At 47.7% G+C, this 20,332-nt stretch overlaps 2 protein-coding genes across 4 annotated transcripts in view; both read right to left on the bottom strand.

Annotated features, from left to right (window-relative positions):
- Positions 1-125: 125 nt before the first annotated feature.
- Positions 126-6,196, bottom strand: ubac1 (UBA domain containing 1). 2 transcript variants are annotated; one of them, XM_040196347.2, is made up of 10 exons: positions 5,678-6,196; positions 4,847-4,967; positions 4,694-4,767; positions 4,436-4,543; positions 4,239-4,341; positions 4,023-4,131; positions 3,566-3,938; positions 3,228-3,314; positions 2,893-3,031; positions 126-2,494 (listed from the first exon to the last, which is right to left on the bottom strand). In XM_040196347.2, exons 1-10 carry the CDS (start codon positions 5,813-5,815, stop codon positions 2,379-2,381), a joined length of 1,368 nt encoding a protein of 455 aa, XP_040052281.2. In that variant the 5' UTR covers positions 5,816-6,196; the 3' UTR covers positions 126-2,378. The 2 variants fall into 2 exon arrangements, with proteins under 2 accessions (XP_040052281.2, XP_040052282.2); XM_040196348.2 differs by having other exon boundaries at positions 4,436-4,540; positions 5,678-6,143.
- A 932-nt stretch (positions 6,197-7,128) lies between these two features.
- Positions 7,129-20,332, bottom strand: part of notch1b (notch receptor 1b) — a 33,337-nt gene continuing 20,133 nt past the window's right edge. The window contains exons 18-34 of one of the 2 annotated variants that reach the window (XM_040195350.2): positions 20,013-20,241; positions 19,426-19,627; positions 19,050-19,203; positions 18,736-18,920; positions 18,103-18,235; positions 17,190-17,447; positions 16,964-17,076; positions 15,790-16,361; positions 15,256-15,690; positions 14,989-15,137; positions 13,344-13,557; positions 12,940-13,030; positions 12,519-12,684; positions 10,921-11,219; positions 10,326-10,473; positions 10,087-10,184; positions 7,129-9,960 (exon numbers count right to left, since the gene is read on the bottom strand). In XM_040195350.2, the coding sequence (XP_040051284.2) occupies positions 8,602-9,960; positions 10,087-10,184; positions 10,326-10,473; positions 10,921-11,219; positions 12,519-12,684; positions 12,940-13,030; positions 13,344-13,557; positions 14,989-15,137; positions 15,256-15,690; positions 15,790-16,361; positions 16,964-17,076; positions 17,190-17,447; positions 18,103-18,235; positions 18,736-18,920; positions 19,050-19,203; positions 19,426-19,627; positions 20,013-20,241 (4,805 nt within the window). In that variant the 3' untranslated portion in view covers positions 7,129-8,601. The remainder of the gene's footprint in view (positions 9,961-10,086; positions 10,185-10,325; positions 10,474-10,920; positions 11,220-12,518; positions 12,685-12,939; positions 13,031-13,343; positions 13,558-14,988; positions 15,138-15,255; positions 15,691-15,789; positions 16,362-16,963; positions 17,077-17,189; positions 17,448-18,102; positions 18,236-18,735; positions 18,921-19,049; positions 19,204-19,425; positions 19,628-20,012; positions 20,242-20,332) is intronic. The other variant, XM_040195351.2, reaches the window with a different exon arrangement.

The raw sequence follows: 20,332 nt of genomic DNA, 5'->3' as shown, positions 1-20,332 counted from the left end.
TGCAAACCTGCAGCCGAGTGACACACATCATGTCACTCGACCTGTCAATCATTTACCTGTAACAGGTGCCAAATGATCGCTCGTCGCACTCACTTCTAAAAAAGAAAACAAAGAATACCAAGAAGTTACAGCCACAAAAGAAAAAAAAAACCTTTAATGCAATAGTGATTTAAATGCCAGGAGCCGTGAGGCCGTCTGAGCGAGCAGACAAGAGTATATTGCATAGGTTGTTATTTGGGGACAGTTCTTGTGAAAGCGGAGTGAAAACAACACCCGGCGACTCGAGCGAGCCTTCAGCGTCCCTCGGCAATAAAGTTCATTTTGTTCTGTTCCTTTCCTGCTGACCGCCGCGGAAGGAGTCTGCGTTCACCTTTCGGACCTTGTTTCGTCTTCTTTGAAAACGTACAATCTCCCAATGTTTGTTTCAAGATATAACCGGAGAGCTGTGTGTGTATTCTGATGCCGAGCCTGGGTTGGGGGGGGGGGGGGCAGCTGGTCATTGTGGCTGTGACGGGGGGGGCCGGGGGGCCGGGACCCCTGCGGTGCGCTACTTTCACAATCACACTGAGACCTCAAAGTCCATAAGCACATTTTACAATGGTTTGTAAAAACAACATTTGAATCATTTAATTTTTCTTCTTTCACATTTGTAGATAAGCTCTGAGGTTTGCTAAAAATGTTATAAATAAGAACAAGTTACTAGTTTGGCTTCGATATAAATAACGTAATAATAAAGAGTTCAAACAGACACTTTGCTCTAAAAACATTTAAATATTTTCAAATATTGCAATTACAAAACCATGTCTTATAGTGCTCTTATCCATGAAGTTCCAGACAGATTAGTTAAAGCTATTTGAAACTGCCCGGACTAGAAGGGGGCGAGCAGAGGTTTGCCATAATGACAATTTTAGAAAAACAATCTCAGCCTCCCTGAGCAGAAAGTCACATCAATACCACATTTTAAATATCGAATAAAAACACTCAAAAACTTGGCAAAACACACCGCCCTCCACGTTGTTCTAAACTGTGGGCTCAACCCGGCGAGGCCCAACTTGTAGCTGGAGATTTGAAGAACTGAAATGGGAATATTGTAGAACACGCTACCCACTGCAGTTTGCACACTCAAAACAAGTATATTTCTTTTTCAGGGCAACAGTCCTTTGCGATTGCACAGAAATACAGAGGATTTCTCAATGGGTAAAACTAATGACAAGGCAGATTATATAGTGACATTTTTCTTTAAATGTTCACTGCTGTCAAAAGAAAAGGAAAAAGAAAACAAAGACAAACTCTCCTTGTGTATGGAGACGCCTCAGAAGAAAGAAGCAAGCGCGCATCTCCATCATTCAAAAGATAACAAAGGCAAAACCCCCTTTTGATCAGGCTCAGCTTCATTTAACATCCCACGTCAGCCATCTGGGACATGAACCCTTCTTTTAACTCCGTTAAGTGCTGCAGTGAGCGATATTCGTAGAGGTGAACAAGTGCTGAATGAGCGCGACATTAAAATATGACATTCAAGAGCACAGACAATAAACACACAGATCTAATATATTGTTTTCCTGTAAAAACATGACTAAGACACAAACAGTTTAGTGTACAGCTTGTCTAAAAAAAAAAAAAAAGGCAAGAAAGTCAAATAAATATCCTCGAAGAAGCTCAGGGACGAAGGTTCTCCGCTTTAAATTGGGAGGCGGTCGGCTTGCAGTGACCTCACAGGCTCGAATGGGGGGGAGAGAGAGAGAGAGAGAGAGAGAGAGAGAGAGAGAGAGAGAGAGAGAATGTGTCCGAAAGTAACACTCGACTTTGCCTGCCAGCCTCACGATTATGATCAGTTCATTTGATAAAAAACTAAAACAAAAAAAAGGGGAGAAAAGAACAGAACGGGAAGCGGACAAGTTTTCCACACATTCACCACAGATGAAATGTAACAATTTAAAGAGACGGACAAAACTGTTAGTTGATATTTAAATATTGCAAAACATACAAAAACAGTTCTCTTTGAAGTGTAAACATTAAATTGATGTCTGATGTCATTTCTGCACATGGAGAAATCATATAAAATAAAATCATGTTTGTCATGACTATAAACTGTTCTCGTTAAAATGTAAAAACATACTAAATCGCCTTTTCTAATATCATTACTGTAATAATGTTTATGTCAACATCTGTTTTGTATAAGTGTTTTTACTGTACTGTTATAAATAGATATATGTAACATCTTAATCCATACTTGGACTCCTCCAGCGTCGTCTTTACGAGGCAAAAACAATACTCCTGTCTCCGCCACACACACGCACGCACACACGCACACAAATATGGTCTAACACACACACGCACACAGAAGCTGCCTGTCACACAGGGGTCACCAGGGAGCTCTATGTGCGATTGAGGGTCTGGAAGATTCTGGATATTTGGAGCATGACGGGGCCGGTCTCGGGGTCGTTCATCCACTGGGTGCTGTTCAGAGGATTCTCCAGCATGTCTTCAAACGCTGCACACACACACACACACACAAACAGACACTGGTTCAAAAATGCACAAAAAAACGGACCGAGACCACTTGAAAATGAGGGCGGGGGTTCGGTGGTATTAAAGCAAAGACGACAGAACACAATATTTTGTGCTAGGACAAAATACAAATACAATTCCTCACTCTGTAAAGCTCCTTGCATTTACTAAATTACTTTCAGGTTTCCGCCTACTGCTCTGTGCGCTACATCTGGTGATTTTCTGTTTTCACAGAAAGAGCTAGCAGCTGAGCGGACACAACAAAATAGGAAAACATTTCAAATTGATATGATTCGGGGTATAATTTTCCTTGTAATTGCATTTCCATCTACAAAAACACCTTCTAACTCGGCACGTCCACTAAATTGGACTTGAGCGTACCGAGCAGGGTTTTGGGATTGGTTAGACCCAACTGGACCACTGGATTCTCCAGAATGGCTTGGAACAGCGGGCTGTTGGTGTCGATGCCTTTGTCCAGATCTTCTGGTGAAGGTTTCCTGTCTCCCAGCAGCCACTCACACTGCAGGAAGAAAGAAAAAAACAAAACATGCATTGATGTCTTTATGGAGGTTTAGGCGTGTTCGCGAGACCGACCGTCCCTTCACAACGAGCCTCACGGTCACATGGCTGCGATCCGCACCGCTCGCCATCAGAACAACAAAAGTGGAATAGCAAGGTCACTTTTCTCAAATGTGCACAGGAACATGTGAACCTACCGCGGCATCTTGTTGGTTGTTATTCACCCTGAGAGCGTCGACCACCTCCTTCTCATCAAACCCCATCTCCATCAAGGCAATGACAGCCTGAAGGAAAGGAAGGAGCGAGAAGAGAAGAGTAAAAAATATATACATATTTAAAGGGGGATCAAGAACACTATGAAACCAATCAAGTTGATATTAAAACTCCACCACTGAAGCGTCAAATGCTTTCTATCCTTTAGGGCACATTTTAGTATTCTCTCAACAATAAAACAGAATCCTCAGAGACGAGTAATGTAAAAGTAAGTAACAGTCAAAGAACTAAGTGAAAACTCCGACGGGATGACGCCACCCACTCTAGAGTCCGGTCTGAACTCCCGTTTCCTGCGGATCCTCTTGAAGATCTCTGTGAGCTCGTCCTGCCTGACGCTCTCTTCTGTGCTCGACTGGCTGGAGAGGCTGCGGAGAAGGTTCGGACCGGGTCCCGACGCTGAGGGGCCCGACGTTGAGGGGCCCGATGCTGAGGGGCCCGATGCTGAGGGGCCCGATGCTGAGGGGCCCTGTGCGGCAGGGGGAGCAGCAGCGGCAGGGGCCGGCGCCGGGGCAGGGGCCGGGGCTCGGGCTGTGGCTCCTGCTGCCCCAGACGAGTCCTGGCCGGGTATGGGTGTGTCTACAGAGGGGTCGTCTACGTGCTCGATGAGCCACTCCATCGCCTGGGTGACGGACATACTGCGGAGAGAGAAAGGATACAATGAGGTAAATAACGCGTCCCATCATCGGTTGCGAGTGGCTTGTTATTGAACCGAGGCTTACTGGTTCAATCTAAGAGCTTTGATGGCTCTGCTCTCGGGGAAACCCATCTCGGTGAGCTGCTGGAGGGCTGTTTCGTCCACGCGGTCCTCTTCATCTTCATCCAACATCGCTGTGAGGCGCAGAAACCAAAAAGCCATTAATTAATGGATAGACATGGTTGAATTTACGCCCCGTGTAAAAAGTGTCTTCACTCCACGCAAATGTTAGAAGTTTCACCATTGGCCTTTTTGAAAAGTTCAACAGCGTCAGGGTTCAAGGCGAGAAGTTTCTGGGCCACTTCAATAAGAGAAACCAGGATTTTCCTCAGCTCCGTCTGAAACTGAAACAACACAAATGCAAAAAACATCAAAACCTTTGACACACTAGCGAGTGCGCACTGGTCTGTGATAAATGCATTCCAACAGGAGGCTTACGTCTCTGATGTTGTGCTGGGTTACAGTGCGGTCGGTGTGGCGTGTGGACAGGTTGCCGGTGGCTTTTAGAATTGCATCTTTGTCCGGAGCCTTGTTATCTTGTTTCTTCTGAGACAACCAGGAGAAACAGCAAAGACAAAAAAAAAAAATGAAAAAGTAGGAAAAATAAAGTCATCACATTTCTGATGGAGAATTTGAAAGAAAAAGGGGAAGCTTTCAACGGCATTAAGACGAAGGCTAGAGCCGATAAAAACGTACCTTTTCATCCGAACTGACTTCTGCCATCTTTGGAGGGGTTGGCGGCGGTCTTTTCTTCATGAGCAGCAAAACTTCTACAAGGCGTATAAAACACGGTCAGATGAGCGCAGGCACGCCGGCCTCCTAAATCTCGTCCAATAGCGGTCAGCTTACCTTTATCCTTGAGATTTTCATCAGCGACGGTTTTGGTGTCTGCGAGGACTCGTTCCGTAGCAGCGTGTACGAGTTTGTGGTGGGTAAGTGTTTTGGGGTCTTCTAGACTTCCGTGTACATACTGAAAACCAAGCGGAATAAAAAAGGGGGAGATGTTTGAATGGTTTCGTTTTTTGGACAAAGAAAATAGCAAGCGTACAATCCTTAAAAAAAGGGTGGAATGGTCTTGTACTTCCGAATAAATATTTTAAATCAACAACTGATAATCCAAACCCTTGTCAATTGTTTCCCTGTCAATCAAATACAGCCAACTTAAAATGAATCCACAATTATTTGAATATTGATTAATCGTTTTTCAGAACAGAACCTTTAAACGATACAATTTAAAAAAAATAAAAAGAATAGCTGGTAAAATGCATGCATCTGATAATAAATAAAACATCCGCATGGTGTCTGTGGCCATATGTTGATGTTATGAACATCGACCGCGTTGCCATGACAAACCAACATCAGGACACTTGAGATGATGCTACGGACCATAGAAGGAAAGCGAGATGAGCAGCGTAATAATAGACAGCCAGTAAAGCAACATGCCCGCTAGGCTAGCCACTGGCAACACAACAAGGGGGCATAGTCGGACTGTTAGCTAACTAGCTGCTAAATTATAAATAGCGAGGTCTGGCCAGTTACTATAAATACAAAGCCAGTGACACCGACACTGCCAGTGTGCAATGCGGGTATGGCAGACTGCAACCACCTCAGGCGGAGGAGTGACAGGACAAAAAAAAAAAGCAAACAGGGGCATATGACACAAACAAGCCCAAAACCTACATGTTTTAAGCACTTCTCCTTCAGTTTCTCAACAGTGGTGTCTTCCGTGACCTCCTCTAACCACTCCGTGCCGTCCACGGTGCAGATGTGTATTTTCAACACTTTGCCGGCGAATATCTTCTCCTCCTGGACGAACATATCTGCAGCCTTGAGAGTAAAGAGCACCGGTCCAGTGACGTTAGCTAGCAGCGGCGGCTATGTGCTACTGGCAAGCTAGCGTGCTAACGCTAGCACCCAGCTAGCCGTCGTCCTGTAAATCCACCGACAGCAGAGCAACACAAGGCGCAGATTAGTTGAGGGCCATTTCCGGTCTCCTCGGCCGGTTTTCGGTGCGGCGGCAACCGATCCGAGACTTCAGTGACCACCCCGTTGTTTTTTATTCCCAGCAAACACACAAGCAGCAACGCCTGCAAGTACCCTATTTTTACTGTAATGTCTGAACTTTGAACTTCAACGGTGCCACCCCCCGGTGCATCATGGGAGCCGTAGTTCATTGTAGTTACAAAGCAATTCCGTTGGCGGCGATCACCCTGATGAACGCTAACAGGGCGCTTTAATCAGGCTTACAAGTCAATGACCGCAACCTGATGACCTCCAGAAGCCTGACTGCATACTGGTTCATGCTGATTCACGTTAATTCAACATTTGTTTGCCGATATTTGCCGCTAAAGAACAATATCAACAACCACAATGAATAAAGATGAATAAATAATAAAAGCAAGTTACATAATAATTGCTAAACAATGGTCATAAAATGCTGTCAGGATGGATCTAAAACCTAAAATGACCTCATCACATATCTTATTTGGGCTGAGCAACTGAGACGATTGAAACAGATTTAAACTTTCTGAAAAATTAGGGCTTTGTTGTTGAGCTTTGTCAAAATATGATTTGCAAACCTTCAGAGTTTCAGTTTTGAGCTTCCACGTTGAATAGTTTATGCTTCAATTGCCACGCAGCCAACGAGGGCTTAGATTGTATTTTAGCACCGGGCCGGGCCGGTTAGGAACTGGGGACTATTTGGGACCTGGTGAATCATTTTTTCCCCCTTGAGCCCACACCTACCGCAATAAGTCTAAGATTGCTCAGTCTCGTTTTTATTTGATCCGTTTTGATAATAAACACAAGCTGCAGAAACAACCAGCTGGACTTTTCAACTAGGTCAGTCAATTGTGGTGATTATAACCACCGACAGAGGGAGACACACTAAGTGAAATATTTGGCCCCTTCGGCGAACCTCACACATTCAAATAAAGTGTAGTGTGTGAAGAGAAAGATTCCCAATATTAGATGTTTTGTAAAAAGCTATCAATTCGTGCCCATAACCATAAGAGGCAAATGCATATGCTTATAGTACTAGATCAATAGTTATTCATCTAACCTCTTGTTTCACTGTGTGAGCATAGACGATATTGATCTTTAGAGATGTAAGAAGTAGTAGACCGTTCTCATAAGTTCAAGGCAAGGAAGTGCCATTTATTATACAAGAAACATATTTACAGAAAAATACAGAAAAAAAGGAAATACATTTCTTGCAAATTATAACAGTAGAAGAGGAAGGAAACATATTGGAGATATTACAGTTCACTATAACCTAATGTTTTTCTGAAATCATAACATTTTGCAAACTACAGGAAGTGTCTGACAAAGTATTAATGCAGACACAACTGAGAACTCGGCCAACAGTTTTCCATTTAATCAAAGTGTAACAAAAACATTTTATAATATGCACAAATGGTTGCCTCAGTTGATTTACGTGTTTACAGAACACAGAATAAATATGAATTTATAAAACCTCAATATTTATGTTTTTTTTGTTTTTTATGAGAAAAATCTCTCCTAATAATATATCATTTTTATTTGTATATAGTTCAAATTCAATTATGCATAAGGGATGGTGAAATATAAAATATATATATTCTGTCCTGTTTGTCATTTTAGAGGCGGTTGACCGGTGCGGGACCCATCAAAACATCATGCTTAAGACATCAGATTTCTTAAACAAAATCTTGCTCACATGGGAAATGCATTACATATTTACAAATAGAAGAACACAGCCATAGGCTCAAACTAATAGGAGAGAGAGGGGAAATGAAGTGTTTCCTTTTCCCTCTGAACAACAACTTACGCTGTGGCCAACGGGCCAGTTCTCAAACACCAGCAGATACTCCAGCCTGTCTCTCAACTGCCAATCTCCAAGATGGCTGTATACTGTACAACATATCACATCTCCACCACATCTCCACGTCGCAACGCAGTCAGATCTAGAGGCACCGCGTAATGTCACTCCGTTGATTCAAGAAATGTACACCACCGAGTGCAACTGGGAATCACATGATATTTAAGAAGGGGAGACTGTGAAATACACAGACATGCGTTCTGCTAACAGTGACAACTCGTTTATCATCGACCGACACAAATATTTCCCACACGCATCGAAATAACACTGGAACTTAAAATGTGCTATATAAAACGCCCCATAATCAAGAGATTTTATAAACAAGATTATACAACAAAAAAAAAGAGAACAAAATATAAACAAAGATTGAGAAATCACGTGAAAACAAAAAAAGGCCTGAAAGAAATAAATACCCAGTGTGTATATGCTGCGGCTTCAATGCAGAAGAATAAAAGCTAAAAGCACAGAGTCTCTCTGAAGGACCGTCTCTGTCCTCCGTGTGACCCAACACCATGGGTCCCAGAAATTTCTGTAAGCAGGCAATGCGTATAAATAAAGCATTAATAAATAAAAAGAATGGATGAAACGCAGGTGTTGCTGTTAGTATAAACGCATATAAAAACGTCCTAAATGAAATCGTGTTTACAGCTCTGCCCTTTGTGCTTTTTTTACCTCCACAACAAGTGCTGTTTTTCCCAATAAAAAAATATATAGCAGCTCGTCTGGGCGTAAACATACGAGCCTTTTATTTGAACTGTTCCGGTAGATGCGCGATCTGAGCCTGCATGCTCGTCGGGGGACTTGAAATGCCCTCCGACCAGTCGGACATGTTGGAATGAGGGGACGAACTCGACCACTGATCCGGGGAGCCGGGGGAGGGGGTCAGAAAGGGGTGGTCAGGCACCTGGACCTGATGGTTGGGGGTGTTGTCCATGGGGCCCGAGTAGCTGTGTTGGGAGGGTGGGGTGAGGAACTGGGTGCTGGCCATCGACTGGCTGACGGCAGTCGGCATGATCTGGGTCTCCTGGGGCAGGATGGTGTGGATGGGCATGCTGGAGTTGCCGCCGCCTTGCTGGAGCTCCGGCGAACTGAGCTCCCCGCCGATGAAGCTCTGGCCGCTGGTCGTGCTCGAGTTCTGGTGCTGCAGCTGGATGCTCTGCTGCTGCTGCTGCTGCTGGAGCTGCTGCAGGTTCTGCATCTGCTGCATCTGCTGAGCTTGCCGGATGTGGGGCTGCGGGCCCAGCCTGGTGCTCTGGATCCCTTGGTAGGTCATCATCTGGGACAGGCTGGCGGGGTGGCCGTTGTGCAGGGACGTCATCATCCCGTGCTGCCCGCCCGGGTGCAGGCCTCCCTGACCGCCGGGAGCTCCTCTCATGGGGTTGAACTGGCCCGGCTGGCTCATGTTGCCGTGCATCCTGGACAGCCAATCGCAATGGCCGTTTATGGCGCCCGGGCCGCCGGAGCCGGACACGGGCAGATGGGTGAGGCGGGGGGGCAGCGGGTCGAACTGCATCCGGGCCAGCTCCTGCTTGTTCGGCATCACCATGTGGTTCACGGACAGGTGCGGATCGGACATGCCCTGGAGGTGGTTCAGGGCGACGGAAGGCGACTGCTGGAAGGGGGAGGTCATCATGGGCGGCGAGGCCACATCGGAGACGTAGCCGTGCGGAGACTCCAACGAGTCGACGGGTGACAGCACGCCGGAGCCGTCCAGGAGGTTGCCAGGCTTGCCGTCCTGGGAATTCTTTTTCTTCACCTTCATGTCCTTGCCCTCCTTGCAGCCGATGCCCTTGGCGGTGGGCTTGCGTGCCTTCTTGCCCTGGCCTTGGGGCTGCGGCTGCTTCATGCCGCCCAGGTAGCCGTTGGGCGAGCAGAGCGGGGGCGACAAGGTGGTGCCGAGTGACCCCCCGTGCATGTGAGGACTCCGCACCAGGTTGTAGTCGTCCATCAGCCGCACGATGTCGTGATGCATCCTCTCCTGCGCGATGTCTCTGGGTAGGCGGTCCATGTGGTCGGTTATTTCTCTGTTGGCGTAGTGGTCCAGTAAGACCTTGGCAGTCTCGTAGCTTCCTTCCCTGGCGGCCAAGAATAGAGGAGTTTCCTCCTGAGGCAGACAGAAAGGAGACACAGGTTAAGAGAATGCCTGGTGGGCCGAGGAATGTTCTTTTTTGGATTGGTGGTTCACTATTGTCTTACAACGGGCAGGACATGACAGCTTGCTTTCTTTTACCTTGTTGTTTTGCATGTCCTTGTTGGCGCTGTTCTTAAGAAGCACAATAACAGCCTCCACGTTATTTACTGCCGCCGCCCAATGTAGCGCTGATTTACCTGAAGAAACAAAAAACAGGCTTATTAGCTCTCCAGTGCTTTTTTGATGCATTTCGGGGTATTTACCTTTTCACTTCCTTCGGCAATGAATTGCATTGATTTCTCGACACAAACAGGTGGCATAATACAGAGAAATCCTACCGAAATCATCGATTGCATTGACGTCAGCGTGGCAGTTTATGAGCTCCTCCACCATGCCCTCCACTGCCAGCCGGGCGGCCAAGATCAGGGGTGTGGTGCCGTCGTGCATGCGGCCATCCAAGTCAGTGGCGCGGTTCCTTATCAGTATCTACAGGGACACGAGACTTGTTTTGAGCTTTTAAGCAAAACTGGAATCCACAAGTCAAATTTTCAAACTTCTAATGTTGACTTAAATATTCTAACAAATATGCAACTTAGCCTATAATAAATTTGAAGTGACTATGTGGCATCTCTGGTTTACAATAGTGTAAGGATTATTTGACATGTATACGTTTTCGGGCTGCAACTCCCAACTGACAAATTAGTTGAGTCTATCAAATCTAAGAACATTTAAAAAATCACAATTTCCCAGAACGATAACTAACTAAAATAATTCTCCATTATTATACTCAAAAGCAAATCCCTCACGTCTCAGTCTTCACCAATGACTTAAACAGTTACATAAGACTGATGAATGAATTCGTCCTTATATCTTATTCCAGCACTTAAACTGTAGCACCTGAGGAGAAAAAACAAGTGGCACACGAGAGCCCACCTGGAAGACCCCCTGGGCGTCGGCAGCCACAGCGGCGTGCAGAGGCGTCCTGCCCATGTTGTCCTGGACGTTGGCGTCGGCGCTGGCCTCCAGGAGGCGCTTGGCGGCGTCGGAGCGGGCGTAGCGGGCGGCCAGGTGGAGGGCGGTTTCACCCGTGCGGTCGGTCTGGTTGTGGAGGTTGGCGCCCTGGTAGATGAAGTCGTTGATCACGTTGGCGGAGGCGTCCTCCTCTTCCTCGCTGTTGCCGGTCTCCAAGCCTCCCCCGCTGCAGGACGCGATCATCAGCGGCGTGAATCCATCTGGGCGATGTGGGGGGGGGGGGAGGAGGGGAAGGGGGGTGTTGAAAGACTCGCAGGTAACAGGCTGCTCGGTCAGCACAGCGCCGGTAAACTGCTGCAGGAGCCACGCACATCAAAGCAGCGGGCGGATCAAAACAGGGCAACAAACAAAAATCGAATGTGGATTTGACACTTTTGCCGGAGTTGAATCATCACAGCTCTCTGCCTTCGATAACGGATTCTGATCAAGGCCCCCGGCACAGGAGAGGCTTCAGAAGGAAAGCGAAGCTGGGGGGATCGAGGCCGGGGCTCGCTAAAGCTGGGCTGCTGCGAAAAACGAAGCATTAATATCTAACTGTGAGAGGCAGCTCAGTCAGTCGACTTGAATGGGTTTTCTCCTCTTCAAAAGGATAGCGAGCCCCAGAGCTCGCAGATTTGGTCAATTCTTGAGCATCGAACCACAAAGAGGGGGGAAAAAGTGTGCTCTCAAGTTGCTACTTTGATTTTTTTTATAGGTTTTCTCCAGGGAATTTGGCACTTACTACAAAATTGGCTTTTTGCATTTGGTACCCTGATTGTTTTTTTGTAATGTGGAATAGAAAAAAACAGCAAGAGGCCCATAACTGGTCAAATGATTAATCTGATCAGGAATCAGTGTTTTCCCCCAGGCTGCCAGCTTCCAGCCGGCTGCTTTGAAGAAGATCCTTTACCCTGAGGACATGGGGATTTAGCTACTCCTACATGCGCCATTACACACATGCACACACAAAAACACACACGCACACACACACTAGTAATGTGCAACATTCGCTCAGAAAAAGCTTGAATCAATCCAGATACACACACACACACACACACACACACACACATGCCCACGCACAGCACTAGAAATGTTCATTAAAAAAGTTATGAGCCTTTTGACCTCTAAAAAACTAACTTAATACTATTATAAGGCATTGCCTCACACATAAATTGTGAGCTGTTCTATTGTGGTTATCAGATTTTTAAATTTTCAAATCTGAAATATTTCTAGAGAAAAAAGGCAACAATTACAATTAAGTCAGAAATAATTTTCTGACATGGAAATAAATTATTCTTTGTTCTTTTGAGTTTACTTGTCTTACGTCAATTTCCAACAATAATCAGAACTATTTCCCTCATCACTAAAGCAATGCTGACATATCAAATGACAATATTTCTTCATCATTAATAGAATCGCGTACCGAGTCGTTCAAAATGAAAATGAAAATGAACCAAAATCGGATCGGCATTTGCTGCGTTTTCAACGCACGGCTACTTAGTGAGGCTTCTGTCACCCACCTGGTCCCCGGACATTGACATCCATGCAGTCATTTTCAATCTCGCCCTGAGGCGGTGTGGGAGCAATGGAGGGGATTCGCAGGTCAGCGGCGTCCAGGTGCTGCTGCGTCCACTGGCGGTGGTCCGTCTGGTCGTCCACCTCCAGTATAGCCTGCTCGTCAAACTGCTAAAGCAGTGGACAGACAGCAGGCGGTTGAGCAATTGGAAATTATTAATTATGAATGATAAAATTACAAAAAAGCATTTAAACTTCATTTCACAGCAGGTGAAAAAGTTATTATTATTATTTTTAATTTCACAATTAATTAAATTACACATTAAAAAAATATCCTGGATTTGTATTTGTGAGAAATTCTTATTGATTTTTTTTTTTTTTAATCCTTACAACCTCAGATTCTGTGTCATACTTCCGTGTCCTTACCCGAAAGCGCTTTGCGTCCGAGGGCTCGTCTTCCCCCCATTCGTTGTGCGTGTCATCCATGAGTGAAATGTCCGACGGGTTCTTCAGTGGCCTGTGATGAATCAGAAAACCCGGTAAAAATCCACGCACTCTGCTGCTTCCGTCTCAACCGAGCCGCGCGCCATCAATGGTGCAGCAACGCCGAAAAAACAAAGCATTGATTGAATCCATACCCCACCCCTCTGCCCTTAAAAGTCAACTAATGCGCACCTAAACCTGCTATATCATTATCATAAATGATCCGGCCAAAATCCCCTTATCCCAAATTTGTCCGATTACCATTTACAGCCGTTCTGACCATCAGAACTAGCCCTTCGTCTGACCCGCAAAGGAACGGCGCCATCGCTGAACCAGAGGAAACTTACTTTAATCCCACGGAATCCTCTCCGACGGGCTCGCGTCTCTTCTTCTTGCTGGTCTCTGTGGTCTTGAAGCCGTCGGGGAGCCAGAGGCGCCCGTGCTCATGGCGACGCTTGCGGGCAGCCACCATCCCGACTCCGAGGAAGGCCAGCATCCCGACGCCGCCCAGGACCAAGTAGATGGGGTAGAGTTCCTGTGAGGGCTGCGGGTCCACTCCGCCTGGCGGGAGAGGGGACGACATGGTCAGGACGGGGGGGTGGGGGGGGGGGGGGGTCGCCGAGGGAGCGGACGTGGACCAGGGCGCCCGGGATCGAGCAGAGCTAGTCCGGCTCTTCTACGCCCCGCCGTTCCCACTCCGGAAGGCTCCGCAACCAGCAGCGAGCGGCGGAAAGTGACTGAGGATCCTCGGCGTTTGTAAAGCTAGCTTCTACTATCTATTCAGTAATAATCAGAATTGCTAACCACTTTTCATCAAAAAAGGAAAAAAAAAAAGGATGGGGCGTGATAAAGGAAAAAAAAAAAACACCAAACCACCTCCTCTCTCCTTTTCAACCCAGGGTGCCAAGAGACAACTTTACCATTTCTTCTTTAAGAGAAAAAAAGGAGGGGGATTAATGAACTTCAAATTACTGCACGCGCTTTAAGCTGTAAAGACGCAGGATTTATTAGGATTTTCGAGATAACAAAGACTCCCAACTTCTAGCACACTCCCGATCAATTTTTCCCCTTCTCTCTTTTTTTTTTTTCTTTCCACTAACGATTTTGAAATGATAAACTCCCCCAACCTAAACCCTTAGAGATGCATTAAGTCCTGGTATTACATTCAGCGGGGTGAAGGTTGCAGCAGCCCCTCACACTGCGGGGGGAAGTGTGTGCGTGTGTGTACGTGCACGTGCATGTGAGAGTGTGCTTATCCGTGGACGTACGTCTGTACAGACAGACAGACACAGAGCGCTGTATTGTGCGAGCAGGGGGTTGGAGGAGTTGATTTGCAGCAATTAACCATTTTGGAGCCTGAAGCCAGTGGATTTACACACAGAGAGAAGGATTGATTGTTTAGGCCATGAGATTCACAATTGCATTTGTTCACCGCTGCATAACAAATACACAATCAAAGAGCGGTGGGGTTAGGACCCGAGCAGAGAGAGCGCGGCGGATACTTCCAGTCTGAGTGTGCGCGCGTCTCATCCACTTGTAAGTGAGTGTGTGTGTGGACATAAGACGAAGGCCTTACCAGTGGATCATGTTTGTCTTTTGTTACGACGGATCATTATGTAAAAACCTTTCTGTTGGGTTTTACACATTTAGCCCGTAACGGCTGCTCGAGGTTTCTACCGATATGAAATCAATTAGCGGACTCCTGGAACTTATTTCAGTTTTCATTTCTTTAGAAATAAAATCAGCATCAAAGTTATGTGATTGTTGTGTGGTAAAGCGGCGTAAATACTTAACACAATAATAGTCTCTCAATAATGATCTCTCAAAACACAGAAAAACGCTTCTGCAAAATTTGTCTGGGACTAGTTTCAAGGGCGGATTTGTACACATTTGGTAGCTCGGCTCACGCGGAACTGACTGAAAATTTGTACACACACACACATACACGCACGATTTCTTTAATTCATGCAGGCTTGTGTAGGATGGACTTACTGTAAACGGCTTCGATGGTGTAGGGAACATCCAGTTTGCCACTGGAGGCCAAAGCCCCGAGGAAAGCTGCAGCGTCGTTGGTGCTCTGGAAACACTCGGTGGACTGCTGGAAGCACTGACGGTTGTCCACCTCCAAGTGGACCACCGACCTGTCGACAGAAGAGACACGGCGCGCACACAGCTATGAAAACCTATTTTGAACACTGAATGTGCAAATATTTGCACTAAAGTTAAAAGAGTAAAACCTAGTTGAATATCATGGCTCACCCTTTGATCTGCAGGAGATCCAGTTCCCTCTTCTTCCTCCTGCTGCCGCCTGCCACGTCCAGCAGGCTCCTCTTCACCACGTCCAGAACCCCGCCGGGCACCTCGGCCCACGAGTCCACAGAGCGCTTGACGTTGTACTTCTTCAGCTCGTGTTCGCTCCCGTAGTACGGGTACACCATCAGCCCGCCCGTGGCCTCCTTCCTGAACATCACGTTGGTGCGCAGGACGCGGCTCAGCTCGCGCAGGAAGCCGAAGGAGTTGTTGACCAGCAGCTCCGGGGCGATGTGAACCACCAGGACCAACTGGCCCAAGGCGAGCTTCTCGGGCATGTTGTTGGCGCAGTCCAAGCCGTCCCACTCGCACTCGGCGTTGTTGCAGCCCTGGTCGCAGTGGTCGTCAGCGTAGTGGTCCTTGCAGTATTGGTCGTACAGAGGGCTGAGAGGGAGGGGGAAGGGGGAGTTTGATTAGAGATTTGGTCATTCGGATTGAATGAAAGTCAGTTGTGTTCCCGATGTGCAGGTGCAAAACACTCACTTGCACTGTCCCTCCAGGTTCTGGCAGTCAAACCCGTCGTAGAGGCACCCGGCGTTGTCGCACTGCGAGTCGCACTTCCCGTCGTTGAAGTAGCGCCAGCACTGCAGCGCGGCCGAGCAGTTCTTCCACGGGTCGTCGAAGTTGAGCGAGCAGTCCCCGTTGTCCCAGCCGCACGCGTGGTTGTTGCAGAGCACGTCGCAGTACTTGTTGTGCTTGGCCTCCTCGCACAGCGGGATGTCGCAGGTGACCTCCACCCCGGACGGCGGCGGGATGTCGTGGCCGAACCCTCCCTTGAAGCTGTAGTCCAGGATGTGGCAGCGCAGGCCGTTGAAGACGGCCGGGCAGACGCAGTGGTAGTACGGCGCCTCCGAGGTGTACTCGCACACGCCGCCGTTGTAGCAGGGGTTGGAGTTACAGGGGCTGTCGGTGGGATACTGGCACTCGGGCCCAGTGAAGGACGGCGTGCACAGACACTTGGGACTCTTGTGGCCGGAGATGCAGGTGCCGCCGTTGCGGCAGTTGAGGCTACCGCAGGCTTGGGCGTCATATTCACACGTGGAGCCGGTGAAGCCCTGGATAAGGAAGAAATAAATACGAATTAAATATTAATTTAATTTAATATTTAAATCGCAATGAAAATGTATCATTCTTTACATTTCATTTACCATTCTTTACCGTCTTTGTATAATTTCTTTCTGACTATTAAAAATGTGAATTGACGCAGGTCGATCAAATATATGTACCTATGTCTACCTGTGTTGATCAGGAGATATTAATGTATTTGCAAATTTGTATTGCGGGGACAAATATCTGGTCCCAAAAAAGTTTGGTTATAGGATTAGTGGATTTTAAGCGGAACAGACTGCAGTAGTACTGTAGATGTCGATGCATGGGCTGAAGTTAGATAATATAGAACTCCTCCAAAGACAAAACATCTTAAATAAAATATACTGAGAAAATATCTAAAATATGTCAGTTAGGCCAGAGGGAATAAAAAGAGATCCCGGCCTCTCATGCTCCGTACAGGGTAGCGATTAAAAGCGAGGTGGTCTACAGAGTACGCCTTTGATTTGTAGCAGTCAGAGTTCCGGTTCGAGTGATGCTCCGAGCAAAGAACATGATTTAATAAAACGTTCTTACTGGGGAGAAAGGTGTGAGCAGTGTTGGTACTCACTGGGGGACATTTGCAGATGAACCCGTTTGGCGTGTTACTGGCCACAGCGCAGGTCCCGCCATTGCGACAGGGTTTTCCCTTACATCCGTCAAACACCGTGTCACAGCGTTGACCTGCAGAGGAGGCAAATAACATGTGAGGAAATGGTCACATGTACCGAAAGTTGACCCATGAAAGCAAACATTTGCAGACCAAATAAGTAAGTCCAACCCGCAGGCGCCATCACCTGCGTATCCGGTGCGACAGTCGCAGCGGTAGTTGTTGGTGAGCTGGATGCAGCTGTGCGTCCCCCGCGGGTCACATGGGTTGGAGAGACACTCGTTGATGTCTCCCTCGCAGCGCTCGCCTACGTATCCCGCCGAGCAGATGCAGTGGTAGCCCCCCACGCGATCCACACACTTGCCCTTGTTGAAACACTTGGGCTCTTTGGTGACCGGGTCGGTGAACGGGTTGCAGTCGTCGATGTTGATCTCACAGTGCACACCTGAGGGTGGGGGGGGGGGGGGGGGGGGGGCGGCAAGAGGGACGAGTAATGTCATCTTTCAGTGGTTTGGAAATAGTTTTTTCACATTCAACAAACCTGAGAAGAGAACTTCAAGATTTAGCGAAGGGTTCTATACAAACTAATGCTTTAGTTTAAACCAGAACCAGGAGCTAATTGAGTACATCCATCCATCCATCTTCAAGCCGCTTATCCTGCACACAGGGTCCCGGGGGGGTTGGAGTCAATCCCAGCCAACTTCGGGCGAGATAATCGAGTATAATTCCTTTAAAATATTTATAATGAAAATATTCTGAATCTGTAAGAAAAACAACAAATCAAAAATATCCTGGATCTGAACAATAATACCTAATTAACTTGTGTGTCAAAACCTCTGTCGTCTCCAACAACGTGTCGTCTTTTTTTGGGACACACTCATCTCCCGCCGCCCTACAACACACACTCCCTTCATGTGTGTGAGAGAGAAATCAATAGCGCATTTGACGAGCGGAGGGAAGGGTGGAGGCGAGACGGGAGGAGGAGTTCCGCGGACATGCCCTGGGTGCTGCTAAGCCCTAATTAATGAAGCGTGGAGACGGGGGCCCGGGAGGGGGGAGAGGCAGGGTGGTGTGGAGGAGTGCGCGTGGGGTCCGCTGACCTTGGGTTCCCCGGGGACAGGAGCATTTGTAGGTATTGATCAGGTCAATGCAGGTGCCCCCGTTCTGGCACGGCTGGGAGAAGCACTCATTGATGTCATCGGAGCAGTTGGTCCCAACGTATCCTGGCGCGCACTGAGAGGGAGAGAAGAAGAAGAAGGAGCCGCCGCGGAGGAGGAAGAAGAGGAAAGCAGAAGGAGAAGAGAGTTGAATCAATGTCGGACATGAAATAGATGTCTTTTTGTTTACTTGGCTGTTTTCTGGCCTCCATCCTGCCAAGGCTGTCAGATCCTTTATTCCAGAGGAGATTAACATAACCAAGCTGTTTGTCTTCTATTTATAACCAGGCCTCTTCGTGAGGACCGCCTGGGGGTTGTATGAGCTGAGAGGATGCCCGCTGTGTACCCAGGCATTTTAATACATTTAATGAATCCATCCCAAAGAAGGAAATAAAAAATATCTAATAAAAAAAAGGAGGAATAAGTTACTGTTTTTCACTTTTAAACACTTAATACTGATTTCACAATGAAAATGTCACATTATAAGACACTCAATAAGTTGCTATAAAGATTCAAAGTAAGGTTGCAGTGACTGTTGACAGCAACAAGATGCACTGGTGTCTTTCCTGCCGTTACCTTGCATGTGTATCCACCTAAAAAGTCTGTGCAGGTGGCCCCGTTTTGGCAGGGGTTGGGGGTGCACTCGTCTACCTGCTCCTCGCAGTAACTCCCGGTATATCCGACCTGGCAGTGGCAGTAGTGAACGTTCCCCGCGTCCAGGCACTGTCCCGAGTTACGACACAGGCGGGCGACGTCGACTCCTGCGCGGACGGGATGAGACGATGTGCCTTTTCACTTTCACCCCTCAAACCACGTCCCACTCTATTTACGAGGTGGAGATTTTAATATGCAAGCCCCTTCGGGCCGATCTCCTGACGCTCTGATCTTACCTCTCTGTTTGGCCGCCACCTCGCAGGAGACGCTCGGGACGTCGCAGTAGAGTCCCGTCCAGCCGGTCTCACACTCGCAGCTGTAGGTGGTGTCCCTCTGCCAGCAGGTCCCCCGGTTCTTACAGGGGGACGAGTCGCACCAGCGGACCAAGTTCTGAAAGGTGCGAATAAACAGTCTCTACTTTACTATCACAAAAGAGGAGTTGCTTTGGTTGACAAATAAATGACAGTTACTTTTAAAACAAACATTTCCCAGATCTTTTGACCTGTAGGTTGTCAAATAAAAGTTCATTTTTGGTGCTTTGAGGACAACCAGCGGGACCAAGACTAGACTATAAATAGCAAGAAATAAAGTATAACATTTCGGCGCCTCTACCTGACAGTTGAGGCCGTTGTATCCGTGTGGGCAGGTGCACTTGTAAGTGCCGTAGCTGTCGTGGCAGGTGCCGCCGTTCAGGCAGGGTCTGGAGTCGCACTCGTTGATGTCGTGCTGGCAGTAGCTCCCCGTGAAGCCCGGCGGACACAAACACGTGAAGGTGTTGATGCCGTCCATACAGGAGCCACCGTTGAAGCAGGAGCTGCGGGAAAACAAAGCAAAACAATGTTAAAGATTGAGCGGAGCCATCTAAGGATTCTTAGAAAAAAAAAGAGAGCAAATCAATACAACTCTCATTAACTGGAACGGCAGGCTTATTCACATCTGATCCCTCTGCAGAAACGTAACTAAGAACAAATGCGTTCTTTCTAGACACTTCATAACCAACCTCCCACAAGCGCTGTTTGTCACGGCAGTTTAACAAACAGCGCTGCACGTACGAGCCCATTTGGTGCGGCCTAGACTGCTCATGGAAGTCAGCTCGCGTGTAGCGATGCTCCACCAGAGGGGGCAGCGGTGGGCAGGGAAATGGCATCGGCAAGTGGATGGGAGGGAACCTGTTGATCCGAGCTGCGGGCGGCGCGTACCTCTCGGTGCAGTCGGGGGTGTTGTTCTCACAGTGGATCCCGCTGAAGCCGGGCGGGCAGGTACAGGTGTAGCTGTTGACGCAGTCGGTGCAGTTGGCTCCGTTCTTGCACGGGTTGCTCTCGCACTCGTTGATGTCCTCCTCGCACTTTGTGCCCCGGAAGCCGGCCAGGCAGGTGCACAGGAAGCCGTTGACCTCGTCCTGACAGAGGCCTCCGTTGCTGCAGGGGTCTGCGGGGAGAGGACGGAGGGGTGGGGGGCAACAGTGAGTCAACAGATTATATTATCAAGCGACAAGCGGGGGAGCGGGGAGAGACTGGAG

Source organism: Gasterosteus aculeatus, chromosome 13, assembly GCF_964276395.1.
Source record: "Gasterosteus aculeatus chromosome 13, fGasAcu3.hap1.1, whole genome shotgun sequence".
In the NCBI taxonomy this organism is placed as follows: domain Eukaryota; kingdom Metazoa; phylum Chordata; class Actinopteri; order Perciformes; family Gasterosteidae; genus Gasterosteus; species Gasterosteus aculeatus.
The sequence above is the reverse complement of the archived record's forward strand: the minus strand, read 5'-3'. Positions and strand labels throughout refer to the sequence as shown.

Bases quoted from the DNA above. Each gene is read 5' to 3' on its own strand.
- ubac1 (XM_040196347.2), bottom strand. From the start codon at position 5,815: ATGTTCGTCCAGGAGGAGAAGATATTCGCCGGCAAAGTGTTGAAAATA. The intron at 4,768-4,846 runs GTAAGCTGACCG...TACGCCTTGTAG, and splicing joins TGAAAATCTCAAGGATAAAG to AAGTTTTGCTGCTCATGAAG. The intron at 4,544-4,693 runs GTACGTTTTTAT...TGGTTGTCTCAG, and splicing joins AAGTCAGTTCGGATGAAAAG to AAGAAACAAGATAACAAGGC.